At 44.3% G+C, this 17,982-nt stretch overlaps 1 protein-coding gene across 2 annotated transcripts in view; it reads right to left on the bottom strand.

Annotated features, from left to right (window-relative positions):
- Positions 1-17,982, bottom strand: part of fcho2 (FCH and mu domain containing endocytic adaptor 2) — a 54,653-nt gene that overhangs the window by 18,763 nt on the left and 17,908 nt on the right. For both annotated transcript variants that reach the window (XM_030742226.1, XM_030742227.1), the window contains exon 8: positions 3,337-3,433. In XM_030742226.1, the coding sequence (XP_030598086.1) occupies positions 3,337-3,433 (97 nt within the window). The remainder of the gene's footprint in view (positions 1-3,336; positions 3,434-17,982) is intronic.

The raw sequence follows: 17,982 nt of genomic DNA, 5'->3' as shown, positions 1-17,982 counted from the left end.
TAAATAATCATGTGACTAGAACTATTTCCTCTTAAAAATGTGTGACTCAAGCTATCCTATCAGACAAGACAGACACACATACTGGACACAACTAGCAAGCTTAACAGTTGACAAGATTAACAGAATACAGAAAGAGAGACAGAAAGGCAGAGAGAGGGAGAGAGACAGGGAGAAAGATGGGGCAGGACCCTCTGGCAATATCTGCGATACACTAACATCCCTTGACCTGAAAACAACAAAGCTAATGATATTTTAACTCAAAATGTATACAGTAGCAGTGGTCCAATGCAGTCTCCCCAGAGGAGGCCGGTCACGAGCAGAACTGACTCATTGTTTGGAGTGTGCGATGCTGACTGAAGCGCAGGGAAGCGGCGAGTCACGAGAGGCATGCATCACGAGCAAGTGAAGTGGATAAAGCGCACCGATGACCGATCTACTCTACTGTGCAATATCAGGCCTCTACACTGCTGGCAAACACACAGCGGCAGCATGGAGGCCTGCTGTGGGTTTTGAGTGCGAGGGAGCTTCGTGCCAATCAAAACAACCCTGGCATGCTCATTCAAGAACTTTTTACTCATACATGGAAGTGGGATATAACTTGATCATCTCCTTTCAATCGTTTTTAAGAACAGGTGAAAGTATTTCAAGTGTAGTTGTTTTTGAAGAAGAAGAAGAAGAAACACATTATTAACTCATGACATCAGTGTTAATTTATGCATCAGTGGTCAAAATGGTCAAAAAGCAGTGGGGAAAAAAGGGTCTGCAAAAGGGGAAATAACTGAAAAATGACCCAGTGCAATCTTTATTCGAGCTCTGGGATGTTTAACAAAAGGCTGCAGGAATCTACATAAGACCCAGGGAGAGCAGGAATTCTTTGCCACCAGCATCCTGCGATCCCATCTGACAATATTTATGCACACAAACAGCAGAAAAAGTCTAAACACCAGACGCATGAATATTACCTAAATCTGGACAGACATTAGGAACTGTTTAAGCATCTCCTAAACAGACAGACGACTTTGTTTATACAGAGGAAGATGTTTCTTTTCTTTCTACTCTCTGTGAGGGAAGCATGCAGTCACGCATGAGAGGAGAATGGTTTTTTAAATTGCATATGCTTCACATGGCACTGGGAGTGGGAGAGGGGGTGGAGGTTTGCGTGTCTGGCCCACCGCCAGTTGACAGCTCAGCTGGATATCGTTGAACACTCCGAACCCCCCCGCCTCGCAGCGTGTCACTTTGGGATTGTTTCCGCAATAGAAAGTTTATTCAACCTCTCTCTCTCTCTAAAGGCTCTGGACCGGCCATCCGTTCAGCTATTTCATCAGGGGACAGACAGGTTATTTTTCTGACAGGGCCAGGGCTGCAGCGCAATCCCTAATGAACAGCTTGATACAGGGAGGAATTTTCTGACCGTTTTTTTAGCCTCAATTAATTCTGCTGTCCAAACAAATGAAGGCCACCACTCCTTAGATGCAGCGTCTGGACACAGGGGTCACCATTTGTGTACACACAAACACAGCAGAGTTGAACCCTTTGTGCTCGTGACCTGACGTAATCTAGTACAAGTGCAGGGGCTGCTTATGAAGTAATATTTCAGACAATGTTTTGAACTATTTGCATGACCAGATTGCGGAGACTAACACCAATAAAGTTAAAATACAGTATTTGATAGTAAGAAAGCTTTAGAGACTATAAAAGTAAATAACTATCAACAAGGTCGATGTCAGACTGTGTGTGCGTGTGTGTGTGTGTGTGTGTAAAAGAGAGGGAAGTGAGGGGGTAGAGCCAAAGGAGTCTTAGGAGTTTTCCCTTGATTACTGTGGCATGGCAAAGTTTACACAAGTGTTATTGTTGAGCCCTGACCTCCTGAAAAAGTTGGTTATGCCTGCTTAGTCTGCGAACACAGCAAAGCCCCCTGTGTGTCACATGCTTACTGGAATGCCAAGCCTCCCTACCTTTACAGCAGATTACTGTGATTGACTCTGATGGCCCTCTCCTACGTCTAATTGCCCCTCTCTATATACCCCTCCCCTCTCCACAAGCTGGGGTCAGAAAGAAGGCCCTGTATCCCTGGCAACAATTTATTAAAGGTACAGTCAGTCTTTTTTTTTTTAGATTACTTAATAGAAAAGAAGAATATTGCACACATAAATATACACTGATAGTGTTTAATTACATCTTTGTAATTACATCTTCCAATAAATTGATGCATTCTCATAAACTTGTTGCCCCACCATCATGAACACAGTGGCTGAGATGGGCATCAGCGTTCCGCCTAATTGCACTTTATGTATGTGGCTAGAAACTGGTAACATATGTAGTACATGAAAGGTGGAGGAGAAGATAACTCATATGCATTCACATACCCTGGAGGCAAATTTTAATTTGTTTCTGCATCTTTAGACTACAGATATAAAGAATCATACCTATGGTTTATCATTTGAGAAGGGGGTCCTCTTCACCAAAGAAGCGAAAACACGAATGAAAGAGACAACGCAACCCGCATCTGGAAATGTCATCCTCTTCCTTCTCACCTCAAGCCTCATCTCTTGAACCGAAGTCAGGGCTCAAAACCCACGAAAACGTGCGTAAACATGCTCATTTATTCCTGATATTGTTGCAATTACTTTTTGTCAGTAGATTAGTCATGTGACCCTCCGGTCTCTGGACAGGTGACAACAAGTTGGCTAAACAACAATTACAGTTGGTTATAAGCTAACATTATGCCAGCTAAACCTAGGCTCGAGTGTTCTAAAAAAAAAAAAAAAAAGAAAAAAAAAAAATCACACTTCCCCGCTGATAAACAGATTACATGAGAGTTTGTTCCCTAAGTATAAGAGTCCAACAATGCTAGATCCACTTCAAAGAAAGTTTCACTAACATCAGCTAACACCAGCTAACAGAGGCTAACAGCTGCAAAAACAGCAGAGCTTACCAACAAAAAAACCGAGGCTCTCCTCAACAACTGATCCCAGTATTGCTCTCATCGGACAGAAGCGAGCTTCTATGACTCATTGACTTGTATCAGACTCTTTTCATAAAGTTTTACAGCCTCCACCATAGTAAATAGACATGGACACTTATAGACAGCTGAGGTAACCAGCGGATGACACTCACTACAGATGAATGGCGGCCAGAGTTGTTTGTTCTATGATGGCCATTGTAGTGAGGATTATGCACTTGAATTCAGAGCGGTAAGAAAGCAAAACTCAGTTGACTGGAATCTACTGACATCTAGTGTTGTTATTTTACATACTGTAACTTTAATGCACAATACAGACACTGATAAACATTCATTACTAAAATAAAACATACAGGACTCTGGTAGCTTACCTGGTCTCTCCTTGCCTGTTCCTTTGCTTTCGGCCAGTTTCTGAATTAAGCTCTCCACTGATGTGTTCTCAATGTTCCTCACAAATTCATGGTGCACCTAGAAAGATCAAAATAAATCACATTTACTAGTGGTCAGCTGTACTTAAAATTCAGAGACTTCTTTAGTTTAATTAATGTAGTGCTAGGGTAAGAATTTACTCAGTTAATTGACAATTGAGCAATTTACTTCTTTTATTATTTGGTGCAACAAATAAAAAAAAAAAAAGGTTACATTTTTCTTAAAGAAATTGTGATAACCAGCAAAATTCTCTCTTGGCAAAAGTGCAGCACAGCCAGATTAAACCTCAGCAGGATGTATGGAACAACACGAATAAATAAATGTAGTTGCTTTGAATCCAACTGAAGAGTTAACCGCCTTCCTCTAAAATCTGTCTTGTTTTACCATTGTACTGTAGTTAGAGGTCACTCTACAATGTACCTTTATTATTACATGCATATGCAGCATGTAACAACTAAATTTATACACAACTGAAAGCTAAACTAAGTGGAATCCTTCCAATTAGTGGACACTTACTTATTCGCTTCTTTTTGTTTTCATCAAAGTGCAACAGTAACTGTAATGGTGTTTTCCCATTTGCATTATGGGCTATTTGCAACGTGATTCTTCATTGGTAGTGCATTGGCAGACCGTAGGGAGCTAGAGACTTTTTGGCAGATGGTGGCAGTCCAAAGTACACTAAGTTGCCAAAAGTATTCACTCATCTGCCTTCGCACGCATAAGACCTTGAGTGACACACTGTTTTTTTCATAGGGTTTAATATGATGTTGGCCCACCCTTTGCAGCTATAACAGCTTCAACTCTTCTGGGAAGGCTTTCCACAAGGTTTAGGAGTCCCTGGAGCTTGAAAAAATGCAACTAGACTTCTTTTTGTTTATTGAAAGTCCAGTCGCATTTTTTCAAGCTCCAGAGATTACTATGACCTGAATGACTGAGAATCTACACAGGTAAGGTTTAGGAGTGTTTATGGGAATTTTTGACAATTCTTGCATAAATGCATTTGTGAGGTCAGACACTGATGTTGGATGAGAAGGCCTGGCTCACAGTCACCACTCTAATTCATCCCAAAGGTATTTTATCGGGTTGGGGTCAGGACACTGTGCAGTTCTTCCACACCAAACTCGCTCATCCATGTCTTTATGGTCTTGCTCTGTGCACTGGTGTGCAGTCATGTTAGAACAAGAAGGGGCCATCCCCAAACTGTTCCCACAAAGTTGGGAACATGAAATTGTCCAAAAGTCTTGGTATGCTGAAGCATTAAGAGTTTCTTTCGCTGGAACTAAGGGGCCGAGCCCAACTCCTGAAAAAGACCACCACACCATAATCCCCCCTCCACCAAACTTTACACTTGGCACAATGCAGTCAGACAACTACTGCTGTGCCGGCAACTACCAAACCCAGACTCATCTATCAGATTGCCAGATGGAGAAGCGATTCTTCACTCCAGAGAACACGTCTCCACTGCTCTCAAGTCCATGATGGCGTTCTTTGCACCACTGCATCCAACACTTTGAATTGCACTTGGTGATGTAAGGCTTGGATGCAGCTGCTCGGCCATGGAAACCCATTCCATGAAGCTCTCTACACACCGTTCTTGAGCTAATCTGAAGGCCACAAGAAGTTTGGAGGTCTGTGGCGATGGATTCAGCAACTGACGCAGAAAGCTGGTGACCTCTGTTTACTATGTGCCTTAGCATCGCTGACCCCGCTCTGTGATTTTATGTGGCCTACCCCTTCATGGCTGAGTTACTGTCAATCCCAGTCACTTACACTTTGTTATAATACCACTAAGAGTTGACTGTAGAATATTTAGTAGTGAGGAAATTTCATAACTGGACTTGTTGCACAGGGGCCATCCTATCACAGTACCATGATGAAATTCACTGAGCTCCTGAGAGCGACCCATTCTTTCACAAAGGTTTGTAGAAGCAGTCTGAATGCCTATGCACTTGGTTTCATACACCTGTGGCCATGGAAGTGGTTGAAATACCTGAATTTAATGATTTGGATGGGTGAGTGGATACTTTTGGCAATATGGTATATGTGGTACAAAATGTCTGTGGGCTACTCTTACTTGTACTGTTGCTGGTCCTTCAGCCAGCCATGGAGAAGAGTGAAATTATAACACACAAAGAGCTGAAGTGAAACAAAGTGTTAAAAATAAGTGTCTACTGTCATTTTCTGTGCATTTCATATTGTAATTTTTGATCTGTGATATTTTTTGTGCCTCTTCTGTTCCTGGTGAACTTAACTGTCAGTCCCGTCCCTGGTCTAGCTGGTTTATAAAATGGTCAGTATTCAACCTTATAATCAAGTTACATGCTGGTTTTTGTTTTTTGGAGGACTGCATGGCAGCACGTTTGTATAAGCTGAAAACTTCTATCAAACACCTACACAAAGACACAGCCTTGGGATCATAACACAAGCATTAATCTTTATTTTATGCTACAGTACTAATTGGACCTCCACGAAGATGAGATCAACATATTGTTTACTGTAATATAGAGCTGCTCTATAATGCAAAAAATCATAATCATGATTATTTCAGTTAATATTTAGATCATTATTATTTAACTCAATTACTCATTAAATTTGGACTTTTATATAAATCTGATGAAAACAAGAAGAAGGTCAGCAAAAACAAATGTGAACTGAACTAAATCTCCTACAGCCTGGTGGCAGTGACTTTGGACTTTGAAGGGCTCAAAGTTGCTATTCAAATGGTAAAGCAAGCAGTGGTTTAAAAAAAAAGGCTGCACAATAATTGTTGAATGCCTTGTTTCCAATAACATTGGGACCCAAATCTTTATAGAAAATAATAATCAATTGATAGCCCAGGTACTAACCTTTTTGCATGACAAAATGTAATTTACTTTATTACCTCCACCCAAATGAGGTTATGTCTGGTTTGTCTGTTTGTTGGCAGGATTACTCAAAAGTTTTTTTGATTTCAATGTAAATCTTCTAAGACCTGGGGGCTTGACCCAGAAGTCAGAAGAAACATTTGGAGCCAATCAAGATCCAGAAATTTGGGAAGTATACTTTACCGCTGTGAGACATTTCACATCATATCTTCACAAATAAATATATTAAAATATATTTATTTGTGAATATATAAAATTGGGAAATACAAGAAAATATCACAGATTAATCTGGATCCAGCTATCCTTTTGAATCCAGGGACTCAATTTGTGCAAGTTGTGGAGGTTAATTTACTACCTTGGTGGATATATGCAGTTTTGGACTCCCCTTGTTAAACATTTTCTCTACATAAACTGCTCTGTTTGATACAACGTTTATAGTAAGGCACATTAAACTTAATGACTGCTTTTGATATCAATATGTTCGATTATAACATGACAGAAAACAGTGTCATTCATTTAATATATGAGCAGATATCTGACAGAAGTAACAAGATTTCTGACACTGGAGGCTTTCTGGGTTTCACTACTAGTATGCTTGTAGTCCAAGTTCTACTGACCAATCACGTTTCAACACAACAGGGAGTCTTTGCCCGCTGGCTGCACTGGAAGCCCCAAAACATTGACCACTGCCCCCAGATGATAGGGTTGCCTACCAATGGGTTAGTGCTGCCACTTGTTTTATGATATACAGTAATAGAGACAGTTTCCTGCTGTTCCCCTGTAATTTGAGCTGCATTGCCTTTAGTCGGCATTTATACCATTTGTTTTGTTTATTTTGCATGTGGAGAAATAATGTACTTTACTGGCATTCTCTTGTGTCAGGTTGCATCATTGTTGCTAGCACTGAGATACCCTTCGGGTAGTTTGAGAGGAAGGACAGTGTTTGTTTGCTTGTTTGTTTTGGATGTGCATATGTGCCTGTGTGTTTAGCGAGGGGGAAGTGAAACTGACTGGCTGAGCCATCTCAACAAACCATTTAGATTTGCGTGATACTGTAAGCGCATAGTGGCTCCGCTATCAAAAACACGCATACACACATATGTGTTTGCCCCCCCTCGGGCCCCTGTGGTGAGGTGGAGTGCATTAGCCTTCTGTGCCCTGGCAGGAGAGGATGTTGGTGGGGGTCGGATTGGGGTAGGGGGGTGATGTGGGGGTTGCAATGGTGAGGAAGTGTACTCAGTGCAGCACACGCAATCTGTCAGGTGCTGCTGCCATGATGGAGGCCACTAATGTCATCAACCCGCCTGCCCCGCTTGCTTCTCTCTCTCTCTCTCTCTCTCTCTCACACACACACACACACACACACACACACACACACACACACACACACACACACACACAAACAACGAAACTCATCTCAAAGAGTCTTTCGCCCACATGCTCGAAACATGTATCTGCCTTGAAGGTATCCTCGCTCGCACACAAATGCTCACTTACAAAAACAAACACAGCATGCACACTGACAGACCCACCTACCCTTCTGTGAGTTCAAAGCTCTCTGAACAGCAAACCACACTCAAACATGAACTAAACATAGCTTTCAAACCTTCATGCCCACTGAGCTTGTCTGCAGAAACTTGTATGTCTAATATTATCACTGCTTTTTTTTTTTCGTTTTTGGAGTGAGAAAGGGAGAGACTTTCATTACAGGTACCCCGTTCTTCCTTTCAACCACTTGCGTCTAGTAGTTTGTCGGTACATTGACAACAGCTCAACAATGGACTCTTCAGTTACATGATGTAAGGGTGTTAGGGCACTCAGAGATTTGAACTATCCCATTAGGAGGTGCTAGTCTATTTGCTGGCATGGTGCAACAGTAGTGCAGGTAAGAATCATGGTCCCTCATCGGGCTTATACCATCTGTGTCTAATGACGACCAGATAGTGACTTTTTTTTCTTCTTTTTTTGTGTGGGATAAGAAATAAACAAAAAAGTACAATAGAAAGAGTGCAAACACTAATTAAAGAAAGAAATTTACATGAAAGAAAATGGCAACAACATTAAGAAATGCACGATTTTTAAATTCAATTCTGGATTTAAATTCAATACATTGGACGGTTTTCAAGCATGAACGGCCTCTTTAAGGTCATGCCAAAGCATTTCAATTGGATTTCAGTCTGGACTTTGATTAGACCACTTCCAAAAATTTCATTTTGTTCTTTTTGAGCCATTCAGAGGTGGGCCTGCTGTTGTATTTTGGATCATTGTCCTGCAGCACAACCTAAGTGCTCTTGAGCTTCAGGGCATGAACTGACTGGACATTCTCCTTCAGGATTTTCTGGTAGACAGCAGGATTCATGGTTCCATCAATTACAGCAAGTTGTCCAGGTCCTGAAGCACCAAAGCAGCCTCAGACCATCACACTACCTCCACCGTGTTTGACTGTTTTCATGAAGTTCTTTTTTTTGAAACACTGTGTTAGTTTTATGCAGATGTTTGTGTTCTTTTTGGTCGACAGTGGTTTTCTCCTTGGAACTCTCCCATGGATGCCATTTTTCACCAGTCTCTTATTGTTGAATTGTGAACTCTGACCTTAACTGAGGCAAGTGAGGCCTGCAGTTCTTTAGATGCTGTTCTGGTTTCTTTTGTGGATGAGTCGTCAATGCGCTCTTGGAGTAATTTTGGTAGGCCGGCCACTCCTGGGAATGTTCACCACTGTTCCAAGTTTTCTCCATTTATGCATAATGGCTCTCACCCCTAATAAATGATCATCATTTAAAAACTGCATTTTGCATTTACTCGGGTTATCTTTGTCTAATCTAAGTGTGCCAAAAAAAAAAAAAAAAAGAGAAATCAGGAAGGGGGCAAATACTTTTTCACAGCACTATACATAAATATACAGGCCCCTGGTGGTAGTAAGAGTGATGGTGTACTAATATAAACAATTCATCAAACGCTCTTTGAAAGATTTGCCATTTTATGCATAAACAGATGTCTGGCTAACTGAGGTACTGATATAAAAGTTGCCTTATGGGAGGGGTTAGATTAGTGGAGCTGAAGTGCTGTGGTTCTGCTCAGCAGCAGAGTCAATACAGCCCATCTCCTCCCCTGTTCGCTGCATCTACAGTGTGTAAAGAGGAAACAGTTTCTAACGTTTGAATTTCGTTTTGTGGCTTTCACAAATGTTTGAGGTTCAATACCACACCCCTGCGAGGATCATTTTTAGTTCGCAACAAACTAGTTTTTGTCATCATTCAAATAAAAACATGAAAAACTGCATTTCAAACCACAAATGTATTTTCTTGACTTTGTTATTAGTGCTATTATGCCCGTTTCAGAAAAACTGCTCTAACTAATCAAAATGCTTTTATGTAAAAAAAACAAACAAACAAAACAAAAACAACAAATTTGGATTTATTCATATAAATTTAAGATGTATTCAAAAACATTTTGATTATAAAGTTTTTAACAAAATGATCATTTTGAAATTAAAAGCACAGGTTTAAGAGACAACATTAAAATCAGCTGTAATCCATTTAAGTAAGTTAAAATATCAGTAACTAAAAGACCTTGTGCCTTCTTATGCTTTTTTTTTTGTTAACATCTATATACATATACATAAAAAAAGATTACATAAAAAAACTTCTATACTTTGAAAGGAATTTAAACTCTGTAAAACAGGAAGGATGTACCAATACAATTTGGATCTGATATCGGTACGATACTGACCCAAAAGCGGATGGGATATCTGTGACAATGAGCTGATCCATGGTTCGATCCATTCAGTTCAGTTCTATGTTGTTCTGTAGCAGCTAGCAGCAGAGCTAATGTAGCATGGAGGAAGGACGGGACAGCAGTTTGGAGGTATTTAACACCTGCTACACCACCAGCTTCTCTTTGTGTTTTATGCTTAACTACAAACTGTGGTTAATATGAGCTGACATGTTTGTTCAGTGCAATACTTGTCGGTAAACTTTAATTCTACTTATGGTGACATAGTGTGTTATGTGTGTCAATGTGATTAAATATTATTTCACTTCAGCTGTTTACCGGCAGCTGGAGGAAAAAGGAGAACCTGCTGTGACTGTGAAGGACAGCAGTTTCTCACTTTGATCGGGAACAAGGCCAGTGCCAATAAATTAGATAAATAACTCCAGTCCATTATTTATTTTTTCACTGTATTTAAAATGGGCTTTCTTTCATTTATTTCTCTAAATACCAAAAATTCTTTACATTTATATTTTGGGTTGTATTTATTTGTTAGATTTTATTTTACAAAGTTAGGAAAGTTGTTTAAGCTTAAACATACATATATCCCTCACAGTGAGGGAAACAGACTATTAATTTAACTCTGGTATTGGATTGGTACTTGGTATCAGCAGATACCCACAGACAGGGTACAGGTATCAGATTGGAACCAGAAAATCTGGATTGGGCCATCCCTAAAAATAAAACAGTACATGACTTTTGAGAGAGAGCAAACTGTAACATTAGACTGATTATAACTGATAGTCTCACCTCACCTCAGAATAATTCAGAATAATCAACTTTTCTCCATTCCCTTTGTCCACATATATTCAATCAGTGAAAACCTGACATTAAGGCTTGGTTTACTTTCATTTTAGTGGAAAACAAACTGTTGTTAGCTTTGTTGTATTTGCTCCCCTCCAAAAGTATTGGAACAGTTGTGCCAATCTCTTTATTTTTGCTGTAGATTGAAAACATTTGGGTTTGACATCAAAAGATAAATATGAAACAAAGATCAACATCTCAGCTTTTATTTCCAGGCATTTATATCTGGACCTGACACACAGTTCAGAAGATAGCACTTTTTGTCTGAATCCACCCATTTTTCTTGCAAGCAAAAGTATTGGAACATGTGATTGACAGGTGTGGGATTTAAAGAAAGATCCAAACAAACTGATTGGGAGATCCTTCATTATGCAGTAAGACAATGACCCAGAACACACTGCCAAAACTACAATGGAGTTCATCAGGGGGAGGAACTGGAAGGTTTTAGACTGGCCTAGTCAATCTCCAAATTTAAACCCTATAGAGCATTTTACCTGCTAAAGAGGAGACTGAAGGGAGTAACCCCCCCTCCCCCAAAAAACAAACAAACAACTGAAAGGCCTCAGTGAAAGTCTTCAAAAGCATCACAAAAAAAGAATGCAAACATTTAGTGATTTCAGTGGGTCACAGACTTGATGCAGTCATTGCAAGCAAATGATTTGCAACTAAGTCTTATTCACTTTAATCCAGTTTAATTTGATCTGTTCCAATACTTTTGCTCACAAGAAAAATGGTTCTTTTTCTAACTTCGTTCGGTGTTTCACTATGGGAATCGCCTTGGCGTGACCAACTACGGAAGCTCCAATGACACCACGTCTGTCTGCGACAGACCTGCCAAGCCGTGCTCAGGGCCCCGCCCCTCCTACTATCACGGCTGACCAGCTCCTCCCTACTCATTCTCGCTTTCTTCCCGTGAGAAACTACATCGGGCTCCCTCAGCGCGCCCAGGCTGGCTTGGTTAGCTGTTTAACAGTTCTCAGGCGTCCCGTAGAGGAGTACGTCGCCGAACGCAGTTCTCCAGTTTTCAGTCTGGATTGTGCTGAGTAAGTCCTTCGAAAGAAGTGTACTGGTAGTTATACACCCTGGACAGCGACCGCGTCGTGGCGAGCTGTCTTCAGCGGTCACCTGGTTTTAATTAGCAGGGTAGCCGTTGTGTGTGTGTGTGTGTAACTTGGGCTAACGCGTCACGGCGAGCTTTTCGGTGTCCGGCTAGCATTAGCTTGTTAGCGGGTCAGTACCGTGTTAGGTCTGGCTAGCATTAATTTGCTAACCGACCCTAAACAGTGTTAGGTTTCAGTTAGCATTAATTTGTTAGCTGGATCAACTGGTAGAGCTCAGCTAACGTGTCACGACGAGCTGACTCTCACGGCGACTAGCTCGGACTTAACCCCGTTGCTAGCGCTAGCTACAAACAGGCTAACGTGTCACGACGAGCCTTGTATAGCTCAGTCTCACCATCTTTCCGACCACGATGGCTACGGCTCCTACCCCCGCCAAAGGGTCAGAACCGAAGGCCAAAGAGGCTGCATCCCGCCCATGCCCCGCATCATGCGGTGCTTCCATTTCGGGCAGGGACTCTCATCCGATGTGCATAGCTTGCATGGGTGCTAAGCATGCTCAAACTTCTCTGGCGGACCCGCAAGGTTGCTCTCATTGCGCCTTGATGCCAGAGAAAATCCTGGAAAGGAGGTTGAGAGTAGCAGTGGCTAACAGCCAGGACCCCTGTCTGTCAGCCAACAATGCTACGATTGATATCCATCAGCCGACAGCCACAACGAGCTGGGCGGACATAATGGAGGAAGTGTCCCCGGTTATGCCCCAGTTGTTCGAGGGGCTCCTCGACCCAACTGAGGGTGAGCCGGCGGATGAGGATGCGGATGGCGATGCCAACTCCGACCTCCTCGGCCTAGAAGACATGGAGGAAGGGGAGGATGACTCCACCTTCCCTGCCCAGCAGTCCAGGCCCCCAAGTGGGGCTGAAGCTGTACCCCCAGTGGACAGCAACTTGTATGATGTTTGCAAACGGGCTGCTGCCAAGCTGGGCATCACATGGCCAGCAGCCCAGGCGGCTGAAGGGGCAGAACGTGACCTGTATGATGGCAAGAGGCTCCCTCCAGCCTCACCACCTGCAAAGCAGCTTCTGCCAGCAGTGCCTGCTTGCATGAAAGAAATGAGTCGCTATTGGTCTAGCCCTTTTAAGAGCAAGCTTCCTACCCAGGGCTGCTCTAAGCTGGAGATGCAAGGAATGGGTGAGCTGGGGCTGACCGGACCCCCAGCAGTTGAGCCTTCAGTGGCTTATCACCTTCACCCTAACCGCAGGTCAGTTTCAGCTTCTTCTAATATTTCTCTGCCCAGTAAGATGGATCGCCTCACCGCATCCATCTATCAAAGGATGTACAAATATTCAGCACAGTCGGTGTGTTCCCTTAATGCGGTTACACTGCTGTCAGCTTATCAGGCAGAGATTTTAGAGGACATGGGCCGTCAACTGGACTCGGGGTCTCCAAACCCGGCCCTCTGGGATGAGATCTGTGTGGTCAACGATCTCATCCTACGCTCCTCCAGGGGAGCAGTCCAGGGTTGTGGGCGTGTAATGGGTCTTGCAGTCTCAGGTGAGAGAGCTTTATGGCTAAACCTGTCAGGATTGGGAGACACTCAGAAGGCTGAAATCATGGATGCAGCCTATGACCCAGCCAAGGGTCTCTTTGGCCCAGCTTTGGAGAAAATGAGAGAGACAAGCACTCTCAGAAAGCAGGAGGGAGAAGCTTTCAATCTCTGCTTACCCAGAAAAGTGAACCCACAATCTCACCAGGTGCCTAGAGTAGGCTTCGCAGCAGCAGCTGCAGCCGTGAGGGGTAGGCAGAGTGGGGCTAAAGTTCAGAGGCAAGCGGCAAGACTGCAGCCTTCCCACCAGGTCAAGGCAGAAAACCCAAGGCCTTGGGGCAAACACTCCTTTGCAGCAGCTGCTGCAAAGAACCGAACGTCACACCCCGGGGAAGGGAAGAAGAAGCGTTCAGCCTAGCAAGCCTGCAACGTTGTGCATCACCTCTCTCTCCTCCCTCAAAGAGGAGGAAGGTGCTGGAAGAGGCAACCACACCTCCCAGGGTTCATGGTTCAGAGGCTCCTGGGGTTCCCAGTTCATCAGGAGCCCTCTCTCGGTTCCCACACCTAGTTCAGAGAGAGGAGATGTGGGGTCAAAGGTCGCAGTGTCACCATGCACTTCCCCGGTTTCATTATTCACTTCAAAGCAATCTATCAGTGTCACCAAGCACTGCCCAAAGTTTTCAGACACTTCATTGTGTTTCGGGGGTTCAAAAAGAAATAAAGTGTGCATTCCTGCAACCAGGCAGTTTGCCAAGGGCAGAATGTCCCCCCAGTTTAAAGAAAATGAAAAAAATGAAAGAAAGTCACTGTCATGTCACTACGTTCCCTGCGGAGGGAGCTGGCGCTCTTCGCGAGGGGGACACCTCCATGCGGGAGGCAGAGGTGACGTCACACGTGTTCATGGGCCCGCTCTCTGCGCGGCTGGAGCAATGGCGCGCATGCGCAGTCCATCCCTGGGTTATGGCCACCATTTCCCAAGGATACAGGCTTCAGTTCGCAATGAAACCACCGAAATTCAACGGAAAGTTGATTTCAGTGGCCAAGGGAGAGTCAGCAAGCGTATTGGAGGACGAAATTGCTTCCCTGTTACGCAAACAGGCGATCAGAGCGGTCCCGAGCGAGGAGGCTCAGCAGGGCTTTTACTCCCGCTATTTCCTCATTCCAAAAAAAGAGGGTTCCTCTCTCCGGCCCATTTTAGATCTACGTGTATTGAACAAACACTTGAGAAAGTACACGTTCAGAATGCTCACACACAAAGCGCTCTGTCGGGCCGTTCACCCAGACGATTGGTTTGTGACAATCGACCTCTCAGACGCATATTTTCACATCGCCATTTATCCTCCACACAGGAAATATCTCAGGTTCGCCTATCAGAACGCAGCATACGAGTTTCAGACTATCCCATTCGGGCTATCATTAGCCCCAAGGGTGTTCAGCAAATGTGTGGAGGCAGCGCTGTCTCCGTTAAGGAACAGCGGCATCAGAATATTCTCTTACATAGACGATTATCTGATATGCTCCCGATCGCGGGAGCAGGCGATCAGAGATTCCAGGGTGGTGGCAAACCACCTTACGGAGCTCGGCTTCAAAATCAACCTGGAAAAGAGCCGCTTGAAACCCGCACAGTATACGGAATATCTGGGGCTCATTTTAGATTCCAGATCTTATCGTGTCACGCTTTCAGAGCGCAGGATCGCATCCTTCACTCAGTGCCTCTCCCTCTTTCAAGTGGGGAAAGTCGTGCGTTTCCGGCTCTGTCTCCGCCTCCTCGGCCTTATGGCCTCGGTAATAAATGTGGTGCATTTGGGGCTGCTTATGATGAGGGATTTTCAGCGTTGGGTCACGTCCCTACGTCTGTGCCCTCACCGCCATCTCGGTCGCAGTGTAAAAATAACACCGTCATGTATAGCGGCTCTCCAACCTTGGAGGAACCCAGCAGCTCTTGCGGCGGGAGTACCTCTGGGCGCGGTGTCATCCAGGATGACCCTGACCACAGATGCATCTCTGTCAGGGTGGGGCGCAACCATGATGGGGAGGGCAGTAAATGGTGTTTGGTCTCGGAGGCTCTCTCGGGCTCACATCAACATACTGGAGCTGCACGCAGTGCGCTTAGCTCTAAGGCATTTTCTGCCGTATCTCCAGGGTCGACATGTTTTGGTGAAAACAGACAACTCTACAGTAGTTGCTTATATCAACCGCCAGGGTGGTACTCGTTCCCTGCAGTTGCACAGACTGGCCAGGGAAATAATTGTGTGGAGCAGCACAAAATTCCTCTCCCTTCGGGCAACTCACGTGCCGGGTATTCTGAACAGGGGGGCGGACCTCCTGTCCAGAGGCGAGGGGATATATATCATCCTCACCCAGACCGGGTGGCTCTGTGGGCCTGGCCCGTGAAAGGTCGAATTTGAATGCTGCGGGTCTGCCTCTGAAGGTTATTGACACCATTCAGAATGCAAGAGCTTCCTCCACACGCTCTCTTTACAGTTGTAAATGGCGTGTTTTTGAAGAATGGTGCTATGAAAGGCAGGTTATCCCTTTTCAGTGCTCTGTGGTGGAGTTGCTGTGTTTTCTTCAGGATTTGCTGGACGGAGGGAAAGCTTTTTCCACAATAAAGGTCTATTTGGCAGCTATTTCAGCCTGCCATGTGGGATTGGGTGATAAACCTATTGGTCAGCACCCTCTTGTGTGTCGCTTCATGAAGGGGGCACGCCGTAAGCTCCCAGTCTCAAGGCCACTGGTCCCATTATGGGATTTATCACTGGTTTTGGATGCACTCTCCTACCACCCCTTCGAGCCAATCGAGGCTGTAGGGTTGAAATTTCTCTCACTTAAAACCGCTCTGCTGCTGGCTCTAACTACAGCCAAGCGAGTTAGTGAGTTACAGGCTTTGTCCATTCACCCCTCTTGTTTACAGTTGGCCCCTGGTCTTACTAAAGCATGCCTGAGGCCAAACCCAGCCTTTGTCCCTAAGGTGATAGAGTCATCATACAGGTGCCCCACAGTAGAACTACTGGCATTTCACCCCCCGCCTTTTTCCTCTGTAGAGGAGCGCAGGCTTAACACATTGTGCCCTGTGCGGGCCTTGGGGTCATATGTGGACAGAACAGCTGGGTTCAGGAAATCTGATCAGCTGTTTGTTTCCTGGGCCCACCCCCACAAGGGCAGGCCTTTGTCCCGCCAGAGGCTGTCTCATTGGATTGTAGAGGCTATAACTCTAGCCTATAGCTGTAAGAGTACTCAGCCCCCATCGGGGCTTCGAGCTCATTCTACTAGGGGCATGGCTACATCCTGGGCTTTGTTCAGAGGGGTGTCAGTCCAGGATATCTGTGCAGCAGCGAGTTGGGCTACACCACACACATTTGTGCGGTTTTATAGACTGGATGTCGCTCAGTCATCCCTGGCTCAGGCAGTCCTGGAGTCTAGTGCCTCAGGTCTGAGCTGAGATCCTGGGCAGCACTGGAGCACAGCTTCGGGAGGGCTGGCGCAATCCGGGAGTGGGCTATATCTCCCATAGTGAAACACCGAACGAAGTTAGAAAAAGAACGTTGGGTTACATAACGTAATCCCTGGTTCTTTGATAACAGAGTGAGGTGTTTCACCATCACTTCCCTCCTTGCTTGGGCACGGAAAGAAATCTGCTTAGAATGAGTAGGGAGGAGCTGGTCAGCCGTGATAGTAGGAGGGGCGGGGCCCTGAGCACGGCTTGGCAGGTCTGTCGCAGACAGACGTGGTGTCATTGGAGCTTCCGTAGTTGGTCACGCCAAGGCGATTCCCATAGTGAAACACCTCACTCTGTTATCAAAGAACCAGGGATTACGTTATGTAACCCAACGTTAGGTTCAGACATCTTCTGACCTGTGTATCAGATCCAGATGTGAAAACCTGGAAATAAAAGCTGAGATGTTGATTTTTTTTAATATCATACCCAAATGTTTTCAGTCTCCAGCAAAAATAAAGGGAAAGGTCCTTACTGTCTTACACTGTATGACAGAATGTTATTCCTAGTCTTGCACACTGAAGAGTATTTTTTTTAGACTATGATTCTCTTGATGGAGTTGTGTCGCCCTCTACAGACCTTAAGGGAACTACAGCAGCATCATGAACACAAAGCAGCTACAGATTAATGAAACAGAGCAGCAGATTGTAGTTAGTCATTCTGTGTGGCACTGGTAAGTATGAGTGCTAAATAAATAAATGAAAAGTACACTCTGATTCACATTGAATACTGATTGATGTAGCTCTGAATGATATTTGAAAGCTTTCACAACTGTGCTTGATGCCAAACCCAAACACACTCTTCCAGAGAGGAAAGAGGCCCGTGCGGCACTTTTTACTACCAGGCGCAGTATTTGGCAAGTGTCTGGACTTTTGATAGACTGAGAGGGAGTTTTGATCAGTTTTTAATTGCTCAGCATAAAAGGATGAATGGACAATTTCCTGCTTCTCAGTTAAATTATTAGCAAGATCAAAGACGACACTAATTGATATGACGCACAGTGAACCCAGTGAGCACAGCCTCAGGTCAGCGAGACACCTACTCCACCCACA

This window comes from Archocentrus centrarchus, chromosome 12, assembly GCF_007364275.1.
Source record: "Archocentrus centrarchus isolate MPI-CPG fArcCen1 chromosome 12, fArcCen1, whole genome shotgun sequence".
In the NCBI taxonomy this organism is placed as follows: Eukaryota; Metazoa; Chordata; class Actinopteri; order Cichliformes; family Cichlidae; genus Archocentrus; species Archocentrus centrarchus.
This window is presented reverse-complemented; position numbering and strand designations above follow the sequence as displayed.